At 39.9% G+C, this 21,481-nt stretch overlaps 1 protein-coding gene across 1 annotated transcript; it reads right to left on the bottom strand.

Annotated features, from left to right (window-relative positions):
• Positions 1 to 3,916: 3,916 nt before the first annotated feature.
• On the bottom strand, positions 3,917 to 5,586 carry LOC101675404 (centromere protein V-like protein 3). Its single transcript, XM_045068418.1, has one exon. The coding sequence runs from the start codon at positions 5,518 to 5,520 to the stop codon at positions 4,735 to 4,737; it is 786 nt and encodes a 261-aa protein (XP_044924353.1). The 5' UTR covers positions 5,521 to 5,586; the 3' UTR covers positions 3,917 to 4,734.
• Positions 5,587 to 21,481: the final 15,895 nt, after the last annotated feature.

Here is a 21,481-nt window from a genome sequence, read left to right as displayed (position 1 = left end):
TTAATTTGAATCTCACTGATGGCTAATGATGATGAACATTTTTTCATGTGTCTGATAGCCATTTGTATGTCTTCATTGGAGAAGTGTCTGTTCATATCTTCTGCCCATTTTTTGATATGATTATCTGTTTTGTATGTGTTGAGTTTGAGGAGTTCTTTATAGATCCTGGATATCAACCTTTTGTCTGTACTGTCATTTGCGAATATCTTCTCCCATTCCGTGGGTTGCCTCTTTGTTTACTTGACTGTTTCCTTTGCTGTGCAGAAGCTTTTGATCTTGATGAAGTCCCAAAAGTTCATCTTCACTTTTGTTTCCTTTGCCTTTGGAGACATATCTTGAAAGAAGTTGCTGTGGCTGATATCAAAGAGGTTACTGCCTATGTTCTCCTCTAGGATTCTGATGGATTCCTGTCTCACGTTGAGGTCTTTTATCCATTTTGAGTTTATTTTTGTGTATGGTGTAAGAGAATGGTTGAGTTTCATTCTTCTACATATAGCCATCCAGTTTTCCCAGCACCATTTATTAAAGAGACTGTCTTTTTTCCACTGTAGATTTTTTCCTGTTTTGTCGAAGATTATTTGACCATAGAGTTGAGGGTCCACATCTGGGCTCTCTATGCTGTTCCACTGGTCTATGTGTCTGTTTTTATGCCAGTACTATGCTGTCTTGGTGATCACAGCTTTGTGGTAAAGCTTGAAATCAGGTAATGTGATGCTCCAGTTTTATTTTTGTTTTTCAACATTTCCTGAGCGATTCAGGGTCTCTTCTGATTCCATACAAATTTTTGGATTATTTGCTCCAGCTCTTGGAAGAATACTGGTGGAATTTTGATTGGAATGGCATTAAAAGTATAGATTGCTCTAGGCAGTATAGACATTTTAACAATGTTTATTCTTCCGATCCAAGAGCATGGAATGGTCTTCCATCTTTTTGTGTCTTCTTCAACTTCCTTCATGAGTGTTCTGTAGGTTTTCATGTCTTATAGCATTTATGGCTATGATGGCCACTGTTACTGCCATCATATTTAATTGATTTTTTTGGTGACACACTTTGATTCCCTTCTCATTTCCTTTTGTATAATACTATAAATAGTATTTTTTTTTGTAGAAAAAGAGAAATGGATCTTCTGAGTTAGAAGTGCCACCCTAAGCATTGGCACTTGAACATCTTTATCTACCTCTGCTTCTTCCCCCAGAGCCTTAAGTCCTTATAACATTCTGTTTAGCACTTGGTAAACACTCAGTAAATATCTGTAGAATGAATGCTTAGAAAGGACAGTATGGGACGCCTGGGTGGCTCAGTTGATTGTCTGCCTTCAGCTCAGGTTATGATCTCAGCGTCCTGGGATTAAGCCCACATTGGGCTCTTTGCTTAGTGGGGAGCCTACTTCTCCCTCTGCCTGCTTGTCCCTCTGCCTGCCATTCCCCTGCTTGTCTTCTCTCTCTCTTGCATATAAATAAATAAGATTTTTTTTTAAAAAGAAACAAAAATAGAAAGGCCAGAGGAAAGGGCATTCAGTTACATTTGTCAAGTCAGTCCAATAAGTCCAAGTAGTGATAGTTTAAACTTTTCCAGTGGGATCAGAAATGTTTATGATCCTCTGGACTTCTGCCTTGGACTGTGCTTGGATGGACATCTCCAAATTTTAAACAACCAGCTTCCCCCTGGCTGTCATATTCTCTCTATTCTTCCAGGAATGCATTAGTCTGGCCTTGAGCTTGCTCCAAGATAGGAGTCAGTCATTCTTTTTTATATTGTGAATTAAACCATACACTAATTGTACATAAAGTATATGTGAACTAATAAATAATTATAGAGTAAACATCTGAATGAAGCATAAACAGCTACATAAAAGTCCCCTGTAAGACTGTATTTTCTTCAAAGGATACACAAATACAGATTTGAAGGTGCACATACACCCAGATGTTTATAGCAACATTATCAACAATAGCCAAAATCTAGAAAGAGCCCAAAGGTCCATTGACTGATGAATGGGAAAAGAAGATACAGTACATGTAGGCAATGGAATATTACTCAGCTGTCAAAATGAAAAAATTTACCATTTGCAACAATGTGGTTGGAAGTAGTGTATTAAGTGCATTAAGTCAGTCAGAAAAAACCACATCATGATTCCACTCATATGTCGAATTTAAGAAACAAAACAGATGAACATAGGGGAAAGAAAAAATAAAGAGAGAGGGAGAACCGCAAGAGATTCTTAACTATAGAGAACAAACTGAGGGTTGATGGGCTAAATGGGTGATGGGTATTAAGGAGGGCACTTGTGATGGGCACTGGATGTTTTATGTAAGTGATGAATCACTAAATTCTACTTCTGAAACCAATATTGCTCTATCTGTTAACTAACTAGAATTTCAATAAAAACTTGAAACATAAAAAAAGACTGTATTTTCCAATGATAGCCACAGCAATATCTTCTATCTCTCCTGCTGTGATAAAAGTTTTCAATGTCCCCCTTAAGAAATGAAGTCTAATCCCCCTATTTGAATCTGGAAGGGTTTATGACTTAGTTATAATTAATAGAGTACGACAGAAGTCATGTGATAGGACTTCAGAGTCTTGGTCATAAAAAGCGATACCACTACCACTTTATTTACAGAAACACTCTTGTTTGGAGCCTGAGTCATGAAGTATGAAGCCTGACTACCGTGAGGCCTGTCATGTTGTGAGGAAGCCAAATTACATAGCAAGGTAATAGGTAGACACTCTGCTTGTCAATCCTAGTCTTCCAGACTCCTCAATGCCTGTGCTAGACATGTAAGTAAATGAGACTTCAAATGGTTCCAGCCCCCAGCCATTCAGGTTTTTTTTTCCACTGAGGCCACAGACATCATGTGAAACAAGTCATATTCATTGTGCTCTTTCAGAATTACTTACTCTGAGATTCCATGCATATAATAAAATGGTTGTTATTTTATGGACTAAGTCTAGGGTAGTGTATTATACACCAAAGTAACAGGAACACAGGACATGTTCTCCACTTAAATCACAAAGCCATCCCTCCTCTGTAGAGTTAAGGCTTAATCTGACGCTTGCTTAAATCATGTTCCTGCCTTTCTTTATTGTTTTTCTCCCACCATACATATACCCCTAAACAATATAGTTTTCCGTCACCCATTTTTAACATGCAGTTACACTGTATTTATTAGTCCTACTACTTAAAGAAAATTTGCCTATCTCTGCTTTGATCTTCTGTCTCATTCTTAGAGAAAAACCTTATTTCCTTTCAATTTTTCTGAGTACCGCACTGTTGTCCTCTATATATTCTTTAAGGTGGCTCTGTGGCGCAATGGATAGCGCATTGGACTTCTATATATTCTTTATAGGAACAAATTCCTGCTGCTGGTTTCGTTCTGGACTTGTGATTTTTACATATTGCTATACTAATTACTTTCCCCTAGTATCATACTATCTTCTGATCTTAAACATTAAGCCAGCATGAGATGGCTAACTCTCAGCTATCTGGAGATACTCCTACACTATGTGATGACTTGATAGGTAGATTTTGGGATTTCAAATCAATGGAAAAGCGAAAACAAGTATTCACTGATAATTTAGTAAACACAAAGTACTATGCTAATCCTGAAAACAATATATCTGTTAGTTGCTAGCATTGTTTACAGAAGAATAAAATTCATGAATGTGGACTTTAAGCAACTCCATGTAAATTATATACATAGGAGGTAGCAATGCCTGGATTCAAACATACTCTTCTCAGGAGGTTGAACCTGTAAACACTTTACTATTTTCCTTCTGAAAAATTTGGGGGATCTGGAGAATTTATTGCCACTATAAAAACCAGAGATACCACCATCTTTCAAATAATAAAAGCCAACACTTCCCTGAGGCTAGCCCAGCTGAAAATATAAATGAAACCACACAATCTCATTTTAAAAAGTATTTACTAATTTCTCAATACATAACACATGTTCAAGATAGGAATTTCAAAACATCAAGTAGGACATATATACAGCGCAGACATCTTTCTCATCCTTCTGCCTCCCCATCACCCTACGCACAGGCAGTTTCTAAAACAAAACCAAGGAAAGTGGCAGCATCATGTGAAAACATAAGCACAATGGGGTATGTCACACTAATGAGCCTTAAACATATTATATAAAAACACATTAAATAAACAACATGGCTGAAATCAACGCCTATCTCTAAGTAGCGAAAACGCGAGTGCTGACCTAAATTACACACACGCACGCAGATAATCAACAGGAAACTTCCTAAGAAATGTTCACCAAAGTGTTTGGATATAGGGAGTGGTCCTGCATACCAGATGCGACCATTAAAAACAATCTCGTTCACAATAGCACCGTAACGGTACAGTACATATGAATGATCTGAAAATGATCTACGAGAACTACACGAAGAATAAAGAATAAAAGGCAGGGTTACACAAGGCGACTTGAAAAAGTAGAGACACTACTTGCTTATTGGATTGGAAGATTATGGCTGTTGACAGACAAATGTGTGCTCAGCTTTTTGATCATAAGCAAGTCCAAGTTCGTTGCAAAACACTGAAAGGGAAGGGGTGGAAGCCTGGAGAGACATCACGGGTTCATCAGTCCAGAAACCGACCTCTTTCATACAGCAATCCCTTCACAAGCACTGAGGTGGCTCCCTCGGGGGAAGCGGGGGGAGGGGAATGTTTCGGGCGTGTTGCGGCCCCAGTCACTGCTCCTCTTCGGGAGGAGAGGCAGGGGCTCACTCGGGGGACGCGCTCTGGATGGCCTTGGGCTCCTTCACGGCCTCCTCCCCCCAGTCGCCACCGTCGACCTCCTCGATGACCACACTGCGCACGGTGCCGGCGTCCAGGCAGTGCGGGGCGACGCCATACACGCCGGGGTCAGAGACAGAGGCGTGGAAACTCTGCACCCCGCACCTGCTGCAGAAGCTGTGCAGCGCCGGGTGCGCGTGGGATCGATAGGTGACGATGCTCTCGGCGCCCAGCAGGAGAGTGAAGCGCGAGGCCGGGACGAGGAAGTGTCGGTGCTGCTTCTTCCTGCACAGCCTGCAGCTGCAATCCACCACGCGCAGGTCTGCGGGGGCCCAGACGGCGAAGCGGACCGCGCCGCAGTGGCAGCCTCCGGTGTGATACACCAGGCCTGGGTACTCGAAGGTGTCCAGCAGGAACTTGGCGGCGCCCTCGCAGCTGAGGCCCCGCCGCTTCCTGAACGTCTCCCAGCGCTCCCGCTGCGCGCCCAGGTCCATCTCGCCAGAGGACACGGCGGGCGCCGGGGGCTTCGGGGATCGCAGCGGGCCTTTGGAGCCTGCCTCCCGGGTCCGCCGCCACCAGCGCTTCCGCCGCAACCTTGCGGGATCCCGCCTGGCCGCCGCCGACTTCCTTCCCGCCGCGTGGCTCCCCACGCGGACTTGGAAAGGGGGGCGCCGGGCGCCCATGGCCGGGATGGCTGCACAGGCGGTGGCGGGATCCCCGGGACGCTTTCGCCCCCGCGACTGGGTGCTGGCGCCGTTCCTCACTCTGCCCATGGCGCCTGCAGCCTTCCAAGCGCGCGCCCACCGCCCCTGGTTTCCTAGTAAGTTACTGAGCAGCCTCATTGCGTCAGCCTGATTGGCCACTTGTTGAATGTGATGTAGAGACCCTTTCTTTGACCCTATCAAAACAGCCTTTACTGGCCTGAAATTCAATCATAAGGCATTTATTGTCTGAGCACCTGCTGGGCACCAGGTACTGGACTGGATTCTGAGGATGTAGAGATGTATTAAGCTTTCCAAAACACTTGGAATTTCCTAGGGTCAGTTATACAAAAATATAAATCAAATATTGTGGTGCTTAATCTGACAGAGATAGGAACAGAAGCCTCTGAAACACAGAGAAGGATCCATAGACACAATAGGTAGGGTGACTAGGAGGGATAATAAGAGTCCTCCTGCAGGACTGATTCTTTTATTATTACTTATGTTTTATTTTCATCTGTGCTAACTTTCTTTGTGATGAAGTCTATATAATTATATAGCTACTCCTTTTTAATTAATGTTTGCATGATATGCTGTTTTCCATTCTTTTCACATTTATCTATATTCTTTAAATTGAAGTGATTTTCTTATTTTTTAAGATTTTCATGTGTTTATTAAATGTCGATGGCAGTTTGGAGATTGATTTTCCTAACACAAAGCATTAAATCACAATGGAAAAATGGCACATCTTTGTTATTGACTAGGATCTTCAAAACTGAACTATATAATCGACAGTTTGCACGGTCCATCCAAGTCCGAGCAGAGTTATTGGACTTTCCCACTTTATGGACATGATGCATTCAAAGTCTGTAGTTGATTTCAGGAAATTTATGTGATGTTTTGGAGAATTCTGTTTCATATCCCTGATGTGATACAAGTAGCTTGAAAATAGGCTGAAGGGAGAGGGACAATAGAATTCAATATTTTTACCCTGGGCATGCCTGTTTTTTGAGAAGCTCAATTGTATTTATTCTGTTAAACTCTGTAATATTGTGAAACAACATTTTAGAATATATTCCTAACCAAGTATTTTTAATACTTGATTTTTTGTGTTTTTTTTTTCAAAATCAAATTTTTAAAAAGATTTTTATTTATTTATTTATTTGACAGAGAGAGAGATCACAAACAGGCAGAGAGGCAGGCAAAGAGAGAGGAGGAAGCAAGCTCCCCGCTGAGCAGAGAGCCTGATGTAGGGCTCGATCCCAGAACCCTGAGATCACGACCCGAGCTGAAGGCAGCGGCTTAACCCACGGGGCCACCCAGGCGCCCCTTCAAAATCAAATTTTAATTAAAACTCAGTATTAGAACTTCTCTGGAATAATCAGAAGATACTGAACCAGTTCTCCCTCTTGTCAACAATTGCGTGGAGTTGATGAACTGCTCTCTCCCTTCCCTTTTAGATAGGACATATATTCTTAGTTCATTATGTTCCCCATCTAGCCTAGGTAACCTTAACCTGCCTGACTTCTTGAAGTATTGAATTTGTGATACCTTTGTAAGCTCTTAGCCATATACAAATGGAATATTCCAATAGCTTCTAGTTCTACCTTGATTCTTTCTGTTCTGAAGTGACTTTAATACAAACATTGTGTGGTTAGCTGTGTGTCTTACTGCTACTGCCAATATCTGCCTTTAAATTCACATAGTTTATTTTAGGTTAATCGTTGATATGCTAGTGTTTATGGCTACCGATTTAGTATTTGTTTTCTTTTGTTTCCTATATATCTCATTCAGCCATCCCTTCTTTCTTGCCTTCTGTGCCTTACTTTAAGCACTATAGGATTCCGTCTTGATTTTATTTTTTTAGTGGTTTTTTTTCATGTTTTGCTTTTTAAAATTTTCTTATTGACTGCTGTGGAATTTACAATATGTGTATGTGACTTATCACAGTCTACTGGTAACAAGTTTCATCGTTTCCCTGAAGTGTGGGAACCTCGCTCCTATTTAGGTCCCTTTACTTTTCCTACTTTTGAACAAAGTTGCATAGTTATCAGATGCTTTTATGATTTGTTGTAATCACATAATGTGATTTCTCCAACTCATGAGTCTATTGGATGTCCCATATGCATGTTCTTTCTCCTACATTTTCTTTTTTTTCCAACTATACTTTCTTTCTGATGCTCCTCGAAATCTCCTTTTATCATTTCTGTTTTAAGCACATATTTTAAATATTCTCTCAGCATAGATCTGTCACTAACAAATTCTCTTCATTTTCCTTGCCTGAGAATGTTGTGTTTTCTCCTTCATTCATTAAATATAGTATTGCTGGATACAAAACTCTTGGTTCACAGCACTATGTTGAACACTTAAAAAATACCAGGATACTTAATACCCCTCATAAGCCAGATGAGAAATTTATCATCTCAAAAACAGTTATTCATCTGTAATCTATGTGTCATTTTGTTCTAATTGCTCCCAATGTTTTTGTTTTTTAGTTATAAAAGATTGACTCTGACGTGTTTTGGCATAGATTTATTTGGGTTTGTCATATATGTGGTTCACTTATTTTTGAGACTCTCTAGGTTTATATTTTTCACCAGGTTTTAGACATTTTAACTTATCATTTCTTATTATAAGTTTTCAGTTCCACTTACTTTTTCTGGAACTTTGACCATATGGAATTTTGGAAAATTTGGTATTGTCCTAAAATTCTCTGAAGAAGGATCTGCTCTCTTTTCTTCAGTCAATTATTTCTCTCTTGCTCAAATGGGGTAAATTCAATTGATCAGTGCTCAAGTAGAGTAATGCTAATTTCTACAATCTCCACTCTACTTTTGAGCCCATCCAGCAGTGTTTCAAAATTTCTATTGTTGTTCTTTTTTTTTCAGTTCCATAGTTTCCTTTTTTTTTTAATAACTTCTATTTATCTCTGAAATTTCCGTTTTTTTTTTTTCATCTGGCTCAAGGCAAATTGTAATTGCTTACTGAAACATTTTTATGATGGTTGTTCTAAAATATGTGTCAGATAAGCAAACATTTGATTCATCTCTGTTAGTGCTACTTGCTTATCTTTTCTCATTCGAATTATGATTTTCATGGTTCTTGGTATTGTCAACAGAAAATGAACAAACCTCTTACATTTCTAAAAGAAGTAGGAAAAGAGTTTTATTCGAACTGATGTGACCACAGCTCAGGATACACAATATTCAGAAAGAAGAGAGTGCTCCAGAAGAGGAATGTTTAATACAGGGTTTATACATTTTTGGTTATATCAAAAGTTACAAATTATCATAACAAAGGTCATTCCAGAAAATTACAAACATTATGTTAATACTTTTTGTATGTGGGAGGTTGCTGGCTTTGGAGGTATGGGAACTTAGGATGGTTTTTAAATTATATCTTTAGTTTGAAATGTTTCTCTTAGGTTGCTAATGACACAGATGTACACTGTGTAGTTAGGGCAGAAATAGAATCGTTTGAAGTCATTCTGACATTGCTAAATGTTAAAGTACAGTGAGTTCGTTAGTGGGGTCTGAGAAGACACGAGAACAGATTAGGGGGAAACAGTTATCTGAAAAACAAGTTCTTAATTTTTGTTAGTTCTTTAAAATATTTATTTATTTATTACACACACACACACACACACACAGAGCACACAAGTAGGCAGAGCAGCCAACAAAGGGAAAAGGAGAAGCAGGTTCCCCACTAAGCAGAGATCCCTACATGGGGCTGAATCCCAGGACCCTAAGATCATGACCCAATGCAAAGGCAGACGCTTAACTGACTGAGTCACCCAGGTGCCCCAACTTTTTGTTAGTTTTAACTTCATTAACCCTGTGGGACATGGTTTCAAGTCCCCCCTGATTGGTGACCATTCCTCAATCTTGAAGAATTGAGAGAATAAACACCCTAGCTACTTCTTTATGTCCTCAGGTGACGTAGCTTTTGCATGAAGTGCAAAGTTTTTGCAAATAATATTGTGACATGCCTATGTGTAGGGCCAAGCAGAAACTGTTACTCTAGGGGTCACAGCAAGGGAAACATAAGCAACATGGAATCAGACATGCTAACTTTTTTTCAGTTATAATTTCCCGTTGTCAATCATTCATCTCATTTCTATGGACCATTGAAGGAGGTCCATCATTTGTAACTGCTTAAAACTAATTTAGGGTGCAGTAGGGGCTTTGGGATGGAAGCATTTGGCATGGTGCAGGACACAACATTTGGTCCTTTGTGCTAATTGAGGGGAATGAACTATCAGGGAGTTCCTTATCTGAAAGCTTGGATAGTTTGTGACATTCTTTGGTACTACATGACATCATTAATTTTATCCCCAATTATATTTTAAGGAAAAGTGACAGCAGAGTTAAACTCTCTATCCCCTCTAAAGCTGATCTGATATCCCTGCATCTCTAAGAGAATAGATCAGTAAATTAGTTCCGGTTCACCCTGGGAAGGAGGTATGGTGGGAAAGGACTTCTCATAGCCAAGTAGCTTGTGGCCTGATTTTATCAGTGTGGATTGCTATTTCCCTCCCAGAAGGGGTTAATATAGGCGCAGCAAGGGATGTCAGCCATCATATAGACTCTGCCTTAGTTAGCAAGCAATCAGGTAATCAAGAAGAGGCATTTTTATGGAAACAAAAGAAAAACAGAGGTTAATGGTTGGAGCCAATTATAAACCCAGTGCCTAATTTCTTCATGCTGCCAGTGAGAATATTTTAGATGTGAGCCTTGAAGCAACCTCACATGGAGGGGGAGCAGGTAGTGGCAATCTGATGGATTTTTCGGGTTTGCAGTTCAAATGTTTCTTGTGATTCTTTTGAGTGACCCACTGAGCAGCAGGCACAGCAATTGTCCATATATGAGGGGTTGTTGCAATTTCTCTGAAGGTTACCTCCAGTTGTCTAGCTTCAGTCTGCAGGACTGGTAAGGCTGCTGAGGGACTCTGTAAGCAAGGTGTCAGGCTGACATTTCCAAGGGACTCTACCGGCTTCATAAAGTCAACCTGGGTTCCTTAAACTGCCTTGTCGTATCTGAGTCTATGCATGACTCTCAAATATGACATTCCAGTCAAAGCCTTGATCATATAACCAATATTACTAATGGTGTCCTGTTATGAGGAGAACAGATTTTTATCGAACTTGTGTAAATAATTACAATTGCCATGACAGAAAGAATACTCACTAGGAGTTTCTGAATTCTGGAGGGCTCCAGGTAAGGAGAAAAAGAAAAAGGCTTCAATTTGTTTCATAAAGAAATATTTTATCAAATTTTGTGAGTCATAGATCCCTTAAGAGAAAAAGTTTCCTTAAACCTGGAAGAGCAAACATTAGAGAACCAGCAATATTTTCAAACAAGAGTCATGAAAAACCTCATCTTCCTTAACTCATTTAGTTCCCACGTTATTAATTTTTCTTCTGTTTGGATGCAGTTTTCCTATTAGATTTGGAAATCCTTACTCAGTTTACTTTTATGATCTTAAGGGGATCAGGAATTTGTATTTGTCAAAAGTCCTTCTCATGAATCTCCTCGAAGCTGAAAACTATATTTTTCCAGAGTACCAGAACAATAACTGTTAAATGACAAAAGACTAAAAAAAATGGACATGGTTTGATGAGACTGCTGAGAGTTCACTACAATGCAGTTGACAAGGAAATGTGGTTATTTTTGTGACACACAAACATTCTAAATAATTAGGAGTTTAAGTGATGACATTATACCAGAACACATTAAAACCTTAGGAATTTTATATGGTTTTAGAACAGATATAGCATTTACCCACAACGATAACCTCAGAAAGTTTATCATCATTTGTTTGATGTTGCTTCCCGTGTTACTTAACATATTAAATAAACAAGCCTAATTATTCAAAAAGACTTCATTTAGGATTTGAATTTCTGGGAAGTTGGATATTTTTAAAATTTTATTTTTTCATTGGAGAGAGAGAGAGAGAGAGCGAGAAAGAGAGAAATGAGCAGAGGAGAGAGGCAGAGGAGGAAGCAGAATCCCTGCTGAGCGGGGAGCCCAATGCAGGACTCGATCCCAGGAGTCTGGGATCATGACCTGAGCCGAAGGCAGACGCTTAACCATCTGAGACACCCAGATGCCCCTGGGGAGCTGGATTTTTAAAAAGCCTCAGAAAGTTTTAAAGCATGTGCTTACATAGATAGGATCATAGATTATTCTAAAACCTGATATTCAGTTATCTGTTTAACCAAGGTTTCCATGAGATTTGACGGAATAGTTGTTTAGCAAAAAACTAGCTCCTTTAATGTTGAGAAAATTTAGTTGTATTAAGTAATTAAAGACCTGATAAAGCCAATAAAGCCAAATGTGGAAACCTCATTTTTCTGGGGCAAAACGGGGATAAAACCTTGTTTATACTCTCTTATTAATAGCAGATCAGTAATCCATGAAAGACTTGTCTTTTTTAACACACAGAAAAAGCCTAAATTTAATTTTATCCCTAGTGTGCTTTTAAAACTCAACTTATTCTAATCTGATTTCAGTCCTGGGCACACAAAAAATTCTTTTCCAAAGATTCCCCTTCACAAAACTTTTGTAGTTTTCTTTTAGATTTCATCCTAAACTTTCCCTCTCAAAATAACCAGTCTCATTTTAGGACAAAATTATTTTTCTTTTCTGTCAACAAAATGTATTCACATTCCTTATCCCTTATCCCTTTCTTGCCTATCTCCTTCTTTCCTACATACAAAGTTGCTTTCTTTATCATTTTCCAGCAGTCTCAATCATATTGATCAGAATTTTAATTCTTAGGAGTCTTAGTCTCCGGTGAAAAAATAACTAATAACAAATTGAGAATTACTCCATTAGAATTCTTTAGATTGGAAAAATTGTGAATATATTTCAGAATATCTCGAAATGTCTTTCTTTTCGTAGAAGAGTCTTCCAATAAGGCACAAAGCATGTTTGCCAACAGACCCCAAGTATCTAGTTCCTCTGCAATAGGAAGACAAAAGCAAAATAAGTCAGTCAGAGAAAAGACAAAATACCACATGAGTTCACTCATATTGTGGAATTTTAAGAAACAAAAACAAATGAGCAAAGTTAAAAGGAGAGAAAGACAAAACCAAGAAACAGACTCCTAACTATAGAAGAAAAAAACTGATGGTTACCAGAGGAGAGGTTGTTCAGGGAGGAGGGCTAAATACATCATGGAGATTAGGGGCGTGCCTGGGTGGCTCAGTGGGTTAAGCCCCCGCCTTCAGCTCAGGTCATGATCTCAGGGTCCTGGGATCGAGCCCGGCATCTGGCTCTCTGCTTAGCAGGGAGCCTGCTTCCCCCTCTCCCTCTCCCTGCTTCTATGCCGACTTGTGGTCTCTCTCTGCCAAATAAATAAATAAAATCTTTAAAGAAAAAAAAAAAAAGGAGGGCACTTGTGATGAGCACCGGCTGTTATAAGGAAGTGTAGAATCACTATATTGTACACCTGAGGCTAATACTACCTGCATGTTAACTGGAATTCAAATAAAAACTTTAGTATTTTTTTTTTAACTGGGAAAAGTCTTAGATATCCAATGATTTAACTTCAAGTTTTAGGTTACCAGTGACTTTTGGAAGCTATTTAAATGTTCACCTATACATGTTTTTACTTATTTAACTTATTTGTGCTTAACAATTACCCATAAAAATTTCATGAGACAGACAGAATTAACCATTATTTTTTAAATTTTTTAAAATTAAAAATTTTTTTTTTTTTTAGAGAGGGAGGTAGGGGAGGTAGAGGGAGAGAGAATCTTAAGCAGGCTCCGTGCCCAGTGTGGAGCCTGACATGGGATTCAGTCTCACCCTGAAATCATTATCTGACCCAGAATCAAAAGTCGGGCACTTAGCCAACTGTGCCCAGGTGCCCCTCAACCATTATTTTAAGTCCCCTCTGCTGGTAGGTTGCAACAGAGATAACATGAACTTAACTAATAAATTCAGGTAGAACAGAAGTTGGCTATCTGTACTATATTTGAAGTTGATAACACTAAAGAGAAGCTTATTTTAATCAAATCGACAACCTTCAATTAACTTTAGCATCAAATATGTTGCACATGTATCCACTAAAAAAAAAAAAAAATAAAACAACAACAACAACAAAAAAAAAACCCCAAAAAACCCTGTTCCCCACTGGTCAATTTTATTTGGGGCTCCTGTGGAGAGGTCTAAAGAGAGTGGTTTAAGTCCAGGGGGAGACCTTGGGCTCCTTCATGTTGATTTGGGAGGTGCTTCCATTTGAACCTCATAAGGAGGTGGCCCAGTAGATTGGGGTGCTCTTTGCTCCTTGATAGTGAGGGTTGGGGGGGCAAGAGCTGATGACCCTAGAGGCACCAAAAATGACATATGAGCTGGCTGTGGGAGCAGCCCAGGTGGTGGCGCAGGAACAGTTGGAGGCAGAGGCAAAGTGCCCCAGGCAAGGCTGGGGGCAGATTTAAAATTATGGACTCACCACTTTTTTTTAAATCTCCGTCTCCTGTCTGGTTGCTTTTGAGCCCTCTGGAAGAGGCAGAGGAGCAGGCAATGGGTTGGGCACCATTTGTGATGTTGGTGCACGGAGAGCAGGGGCTGGGATTTAGGATTTCTAATGTCTTCCTGCCTTCCTCCTCTTCTTCCTCATTATTCTGACCATTGGAAAGGGGATCAAGTGCCCTTAAATTCTGTTCATCTTCGTCTCTTTGGGCCATTGAGCAGGGCCCTTCCTGTGATGCATCTTTAGTATGGAGTACCATAAAAGTCTGAATGTAGGGAATGTTATCTCAGAACACGTGAACTTGAAAATCATTTGGATTAACTTTTATCCTTTTGAGTTTTAGAATGCCCATTTTTACAAGCACTTGTCTTTAAAACTGATTAAATAGAGCTCTTTAACAAATTAATTTTAGCAATACCATCTGGAGGTAGAGAAAATATCTCATGTTTACAACACAGATGGAACATACACACAGGATGCAAACAAAATTTAGTCTATGTTTCATTAATATTTGCGGAGGGGACACTAAAAACCCAATTTCCAAGTATCCCCCTTTTTATTGACACAAATCAATTTTAAGACAGCATTATATTTTGTGGATCCATTAATTGGTCATTTTCCATTTCCAGTTAGAAGATGGCTGGTTTTGTGCAAAGATACCAAAAGCTGCAGCAACAAACAAACAAGATGAAGTCAGAGTAGCTCTGTGATCATAGGTTTCCTTGCCAAAAGCCAGGGACTTCATTGACTGAACCAAATGGCTTGCTAGTGTCTTGTCACTTAATCTTGTAGCCAGCGTTCTCTAGTTTGTGTGCTCAAGAAATGAATTCATGCATGTCAAAAGAACCCATTTGGGCCATCTGAGACTCGAGGCTATCCTGAAATTTTCCCATTTAAGTGGGCACTTGCAAGTCTAGGCTCCTATGTGCTATACACACAGCCTCCCAGGGTTTCCTGTGGGTGGTTGTTGGTATTCCTGGGGTTCTTTGAAGTGCAGGTTTCTTTTAGTTTCAGTTTTTTATTTTTAGAGTGAGGCTTGAATAAGGTCCTAGGATGTTAATTTTGCCTTGGGAGTATCACTGCCAAATGGCCGTGATACAGTCTCGTGCGTGTCTTGGTTTCTCCCCCAGTGGGGTCTCAGAGCACTGAGGGTGCTAGGAGCACTCACAGGGATGGTCACTGCTTATGTGTGCATCCCTGGAGGAGCCAGTTGTTCATTACCTCGTGAGATGGGAAATTCCTGTGGGACCCCTACAGGGCTTGAGGAATATCATCAGACACTTCTGCTAGCCTTTTGGTCACCTGAGAGAGCCATTTGGCCAGAAGGAGCAAGTGTCCCTTCTCTTTGGAGCTAAGTGACTCAGCCTCTCATATTTCTAGCCAAGAAATTCATTCAAGCCCTATATTAATAACTTCAATTAGTATAATGCCAAATTACAACAACCGATTCATCAACTACCCCCCGCCTCCCGCCCTGCCATGTTATTCCCACTGGTAACCTTTAACATCTTGAATGCAAGTCAGGACTATCAACTCAAACCGAGGAGGCCCCGGTATCAGGAGAACTCACCAGATACACCTGTCAGGTGCTGAGAAGCCAGAGGGGCACAAAGCGCCCATGCTGATATTGAGGGCTGAGTTCCAAAGGACCTCCAGGTGTTCTCAGGCAAGTTGCTCTGCTATCAGTTGTCAATGAAAAAATGAACAAACCTTGTACAATTTCTTTTAAAAGAAATAGAGGAAGAGAATTTTTTTTGGAGCCCAAGTGAGGACAGGTGCATGGGATACACAATCTTCACAAAGAAGACATTGCTCCAAAGAAGGAATGCTTAATACAGGTTTTTATTTTTATTTTTGTTACCAAAAAAATAGGTCACAAAGCATCATGCAAAAGGGCATTTCAGAAAGTTGTAAACTTCATCTTATGCTTTTAGTATGTACCAGGCTATAGGCTTCAGATTATGGGAATGGAATTTAGGAGATTTTTACTCTTTAATTTGCAACGTTTCTTTTAGGTTCTTTGCTAATGAAGCAGATGTACAATGTCCGCTGGGGGCAGAAATAGAGCTCATGCTTTGTAGTCATTCTGACCTTGGTAAAAATTAAAGTATACCTCTCCTGGGGGCTCAAGAGTAGGGCTCACAAACAGTAAAATTTGAAATTTCCTTTATCACTGTAGTGATTACTTTCTATTGTATCTTTGATCTTTTGGCCATAGGAGTCTCTGGAGCCTATGTCAATATTTTATTTTAGAAGGGAGCCAGGCTTTTTAGGTGTACCAGCTCCTGACCTCCTCTCTGAGGTTCTACTTTTTAGAAAAATTTAATTTTCAGAGCCTCTGTGGTGCTATTTTTATCTGCTTGGTTTATCTTGTCCCTCTGGGGCCCCCTTGCTGGTGGTACCTCAGAGGCAGAAAAGCTGAAGTCTTTGTTTTATTCTTAAGTTTTGTCTCATGTTCATTCTGTGTTATGAGAGCCCATCCAGCCTATCATATGATAGCTCATTGTCATGTGACTTTAGGACTCTCTTGGCTGTGGCATTTTCTCAGACTTCCCTTGGTTTGGATGACCTGAACAATTGAGAGGGTTACAGGTAAGATATTGTGTAGAATATCCTTCGTTGGGGTTTGTCTGTTTTTTTGTATTTTCCCTCATGATTAAACATGTATTGTGAGTTATGGCAGAAAACCACAGAATGCCATTTTTATTAAGAATGCCATTTTATTACAAATCAAGGGTATATAATATGATCATAAGTTATGATTGGTAAAGCAGACCTTTATCTCTCGGTTATAGTTGTGTTTCTTGAGTTTATCCAAGTGTAAAGTTATTCTTTTTAACCCCATTCCACACTCTAATCGCTGGAAGTCATTAAGAACAGATCACACTTAACTGGTGGAGAGTTATGCATACTTTACATGAGGAAAGAGTATATATATTAATTGTTTGGAATTCTTCAACATGGAACATCTATTTATCTCATAATGCTCTCTTGGATTTTTAAATAATATTGGATAAAAAGGCAATATTTTCTTATTTCTTCTTTTTCGTAAATTGTTCTGGTTTTGGTCATTGCGAACACTGTCATGTGGCTCCCAACTCCCTTTGATATATTCCCATTATATGGGATTTGCTTTTTTAACAATCCCTTGTTTTCAGGCTCATCTTACACATTTCCATGTTGCATGTATTCCAGCCTCATCTTTCATATTTTCATAATCCTAGAACCAGCCAATTCTCCAAGGAACACTATTTTCTTTTGTTAGGAGAAGGTAGTAGAAACCAATGTCTGTGCACCAGGTGTCCTCTTTGCTGTTTGAATGAAGTGGCTGCTAGGTGCTCGCAGCTGACAAAACAAAGAAATATATGTGTGTATATTAACTCATATATACGTACATTTCTATACAAATGTCTATACATAAACATCAGTCCTGGTATTAAACTAAATATGAATACATGCTGATGTCTCCAACTCTAATTTATTATTGCATGGATCATTTTCACCTCTGCCCCTCATTATCTGCAGCCTCCCACTGTAGTAAGGAGAAATCTGTCCCCCACCATCCATCCATTTTGTGCAGCAAATGACTGTGAATAATGACAAATGCACAGTGTCAGGTACGCACCGTTACATTATCACATGGCACTGAAATAGAAACTGTCCTTGACCTATTCAAGGTATTTACCTATTTACCATTGTGCTCTCTCCACTTTTGCCTTTTTCACAATTTTTATAATTGGATCACACAGAGAATACACACACACACACACACACACGTATAGATATGAGTGTGTATGTGTATATATATGGGTATGTGTGTGTGTGTATGTACATATTATTCATACACACACACACACACACACAGCCACTCCAGACTGGCTTCTTCAACTTAGCAACAGGAATTCAGGATTCATCCATATCTCTTAGTGGCCTGGAAGATCATTCCTTTGTTTTGCCAAATAGTAGTCCATCGTATGAATGCAGCCAGATCATTTATTCATTCACCTCTGATGCACATCTTGATTGCTCCCTGTTTTGCAATTATGAGTAAAGGTGCTATAGACATCGGTGTGTAGGATTTTGTGCGGACAGACAATGTTGGCCTTTGCTGCTGTCCTGTGATCCTGGAAAACGATGAAGGTTAAGAGATCTCCCAAGTTTGTGTTCCAGGAAACCCCTTACGGCAAGGAGTCTTCCTTCCCCATATGACCCGGGTGAGGTTCACAGCTGCCCTCTTGTTTGCTGTGACAAAACCAGGCATGGTCGCTCTGAACTCCCATCTCTCAATTCATAAATGATTAGCTGAACTACTTGTGTTTACTGGAACACGTGGAGCAAAAATACTTGTTACTCAGACTCTGCTTAAGGTTCTGTCCTTTCCCTGGGTTTCTGAACTTTGACCCACTAGCAGTAGGTGCAAGCACACAGCCCCTTCTGAGAGTAGGCTGGCTTCAGGGTGAAGCACTCCTTGATTCACTGTCTGTTCACACCACCCGTTCATCCCATTCCTCCACCCTAGGTTCTCTGGGTCCTCTCTGTAAAGGAAGGAGCCTTTTGGCCTAACTCTTGAGCTGCTTGCTGATCTAATGGTCAGAGTATTCTCTGTGTTACTACAGTGCCTCTCCCCACCCCTTTTCGATACCATGATCCCTTGAATAGTGTTCTCCATACTAATTCTGGACTGGTACTTTATTTGACTGGAGATAAGTTTCCATTTACTTTTTCAAATTCTGAAAACATCTTGCCTTTTTTAAATTACTTATGCCATCTAACACCAATTAAAGGGAAAAATATGTGAATACTATGTGAAATAAGACCCTAGGATTAACACTTTGTGGCAGGCACAGTTATCTCACAGAATATATGTTTGGAGGGAAAGGGACAGGAGTTTACTTTGGTTTTGCTTAGGAAAAAAACAAAAAACCCATAGCAGTGCAAGTAGGGTCAGGAAGGGAAGGGGGGGGGGGGGAAAGGATTCGTTAGTGCAAAATGTCCAAGGCTCTGTAATCACAATCTAATAAAAGGATATTGGGTTTGGGGGGGGGGAAAGATGAAGGGGATTCTCTCCTAATGTATTGTCACCAGTTGCAAAAAGACTTCCTTTGCAAAAGCCCCAAATGGTGACATATGAAGGTCAAGCTTATTTACACAAGCTATCATAATGTGTGTCCCTTAAGCTTTTGACCATGTTTGTCACTTAAATGTAAGTACAGGAATTGGGCTCCTCTTCTCATTGATGTCCTTTCAGATCGCCATCATGTGGTCAAACTCTGTGTGGGCTCCCACTGTCTTCTGCCCCATGGGGCCTCCATCATTTGAATAGAGTTTTCGCCACCTACAGGTGCTGCTTCTGCTTACCTGGCTGGCCTTAGCTGTCAGCCTTTGCTTTACACATTCTGGAGCTCTGTTTTTTTTTTTTTTTTTTTAATTAAAAAAAAAAAAAAGATTCTATTTTAGAGAGAGAGCAGGAGCAAGCCAGCAGGGGGAGGGACAGAGAGAGAGGAAGCCGGAGAGAAGTAGACTCCGCAATGAGTGGCGCTCCTTTATTTTATTTAATTTTTTTAAAAGATTGTGTTTATTGGAGAGAGAGAGAGAGAATGCACTAGAAACGGGGAAGGGCAGAGGGAGAGGCGAATTGGATTCCCCAGCCTGACACAGGGCTGGATCCCAGGACTCTGGGTTCATGACCTAGGCTAAAGGCAGACACTTAACTCACCGAGCCACCCAGGTGCCTTGTGGTGCTCCTTTATTAATCCTACTACCCTGGGCTGCATCTCAGGGCTGGAGATCATGACCTGAGCTGAAATCAAGAGTCTGACGCTTAACCTACTGAGTCACCCAGGAGGCCCTCTCAGGTTCTGTTTTTAGCTGCATGTATGTTTATAATTGTTATAACTTCCCTATGATTGACCTTTTTTAGTTATAAAACAGTTCCCTTTATTTGTAGTAGTTTTTTTTTCTTTAAAGTCTTTTCTCCTCGGGTGCCTGGGTGGCTGAGTCTGTTAAGCTTCTGCCTTTGGCTTGGCAGAGTTCTGGAATGGAACTGCACATCAGGCTCTCTGCTAAGCAGGGAGCCTGCTTCTCCCTCTACCTCTGCCAACCGCCCCTTCTGCTGTGCTCTCTCTGTCTTTCTCTCTCTGTCAAAGAAATAGATAAAATCTTTTTTAAAAAAATAAAGAGCGTATCATGCTTAGCGAAATAAGTCAAGCAGAGAAAGACAACTATCATATGATCTCCCTGATATGAGGAAGTGGTGATGCAACATGGGGGCTTAAGTGGGTAGGAGAAGAATCAATGAAACAAGATGGGATTGGGAGGGAGACAAACCATAAGTGACTCTTAATCTCACAAAACAAACTGAGGGTTGCTGGGGGGAGGGGGTTTGGGAGAAGGGGGTGGGATTATGGACATTGGGGAGGGTATGTGCTTTGGTGAGTGCTGTGAAGTGTGTAAACCTGGTGATTCACAGACCTGTACCCCTGGGGATAAAAATATATGTTTATAAAAAATAAAAAATTGAATACTCAAAAAAAAAATAAAGTCTTTTCCCCCTGATATTAGCATAGCCACCACAGCTTTTTAGGATTACTGCTTGCATGATGCAGGTTTTACCATCCTTTTTCTTTTAACCTATTTATACATTCAAATCTAAACTGTGTCTCTTGTAGATAGCATATGGCTGGCTCTCTCTCTTTTTTATTCAGTCTCACAATCTCTGATGCTTGATCAGATGGTCCAGTCCACTCACATCTGATGTTATTATTGATATTGATGAATGTCTGCATTTTGCCTTTTGTTTTTTGTATGTCTCAAAACTTTTTTATTTCTTCATTCCTGTTTTAATAATGCTGCTTAATTCCTGTTTCTTTATTCCTGCTTGGTTTTTCCTCAAGCAAACATTTTCTGGTGTTATTTAATTATTTTTAAAGTTATTTATTGATGTTCTCTCTTGGCCACACCATAGTGTTTTATCTTACCAGAACCTACCCCAGGTTTAAAGTCATTCCTGGGATATATTGAAATGTTACTTTTATGAAGCTCTATTCCTTCTTTCACCTTTTTGTGATATTATTGTTATACATATTTTAATACATGCTTGTTACAAACATTTGTTGCAAACATTTCTTGTTATAATAACTTATATAAGCAATGTATGAATGTAGGTCTACTAAAGAAGTTGAGAAAAGTGAGCAAGTATATAGTTACAGTTATTAAACCATGTGTAGTTCTATTCATTTCTTCCTGTGGGTTTGAACTACCATCCTAGGTCATTTGCTTAGTCAAATACAACTCTGCTCCCACTAACCTCCTTTGTGCTGTTATTGTCAAATGTATTACATTTCTGATATTAGATGCCTAGTCAACCGATTATATGCATATTGACTTATAAAACCGCTTTTTACTTATTTTTTAAATTAAAAAATTTTTTAAGATTTTATTTATTTAGTTGAGAGAGAGAGAGAGGGAGAGAGAGAGAGAGAGTTAGAGAGAGCATGAGTGGGAAGAGGGAGAAGCAGGCTACACAGGACTGGATCCCAGGACTCCGGGACCATGA

This window comes from Mustela putorius, unplaced genomic scaffold (assembly GCF_011764305.1).
Source record: "Mustela putorius furo isolate JIRA1106 unplaced genomic scaffold, ASM1176430v1.1 tig00003903_pilon_pilon_pilon, whole genome shotgun sequence".
Lineage (NCBI taxonomy): Eukaryota > Metazoa > Chordata > Mammalia > Carnivora > Mustelidae > Mustela > Mustela putorius.
The sequence above is the reverse complement of the archived record's forward strand: the minus strand, read 5'-3'. Positions and strand labels throughout refer to the sequence as shown.

Excerpts from the sequence above, each read along its gene's own strand:
- LOC101675404 (XM_045068418.1), bottom strand. The coding sequence starts at position 5,520 with ATGGGCAGAGTGAGGAACGGCGCCAGCACCCAGTCGCGGGGGCGAAAG.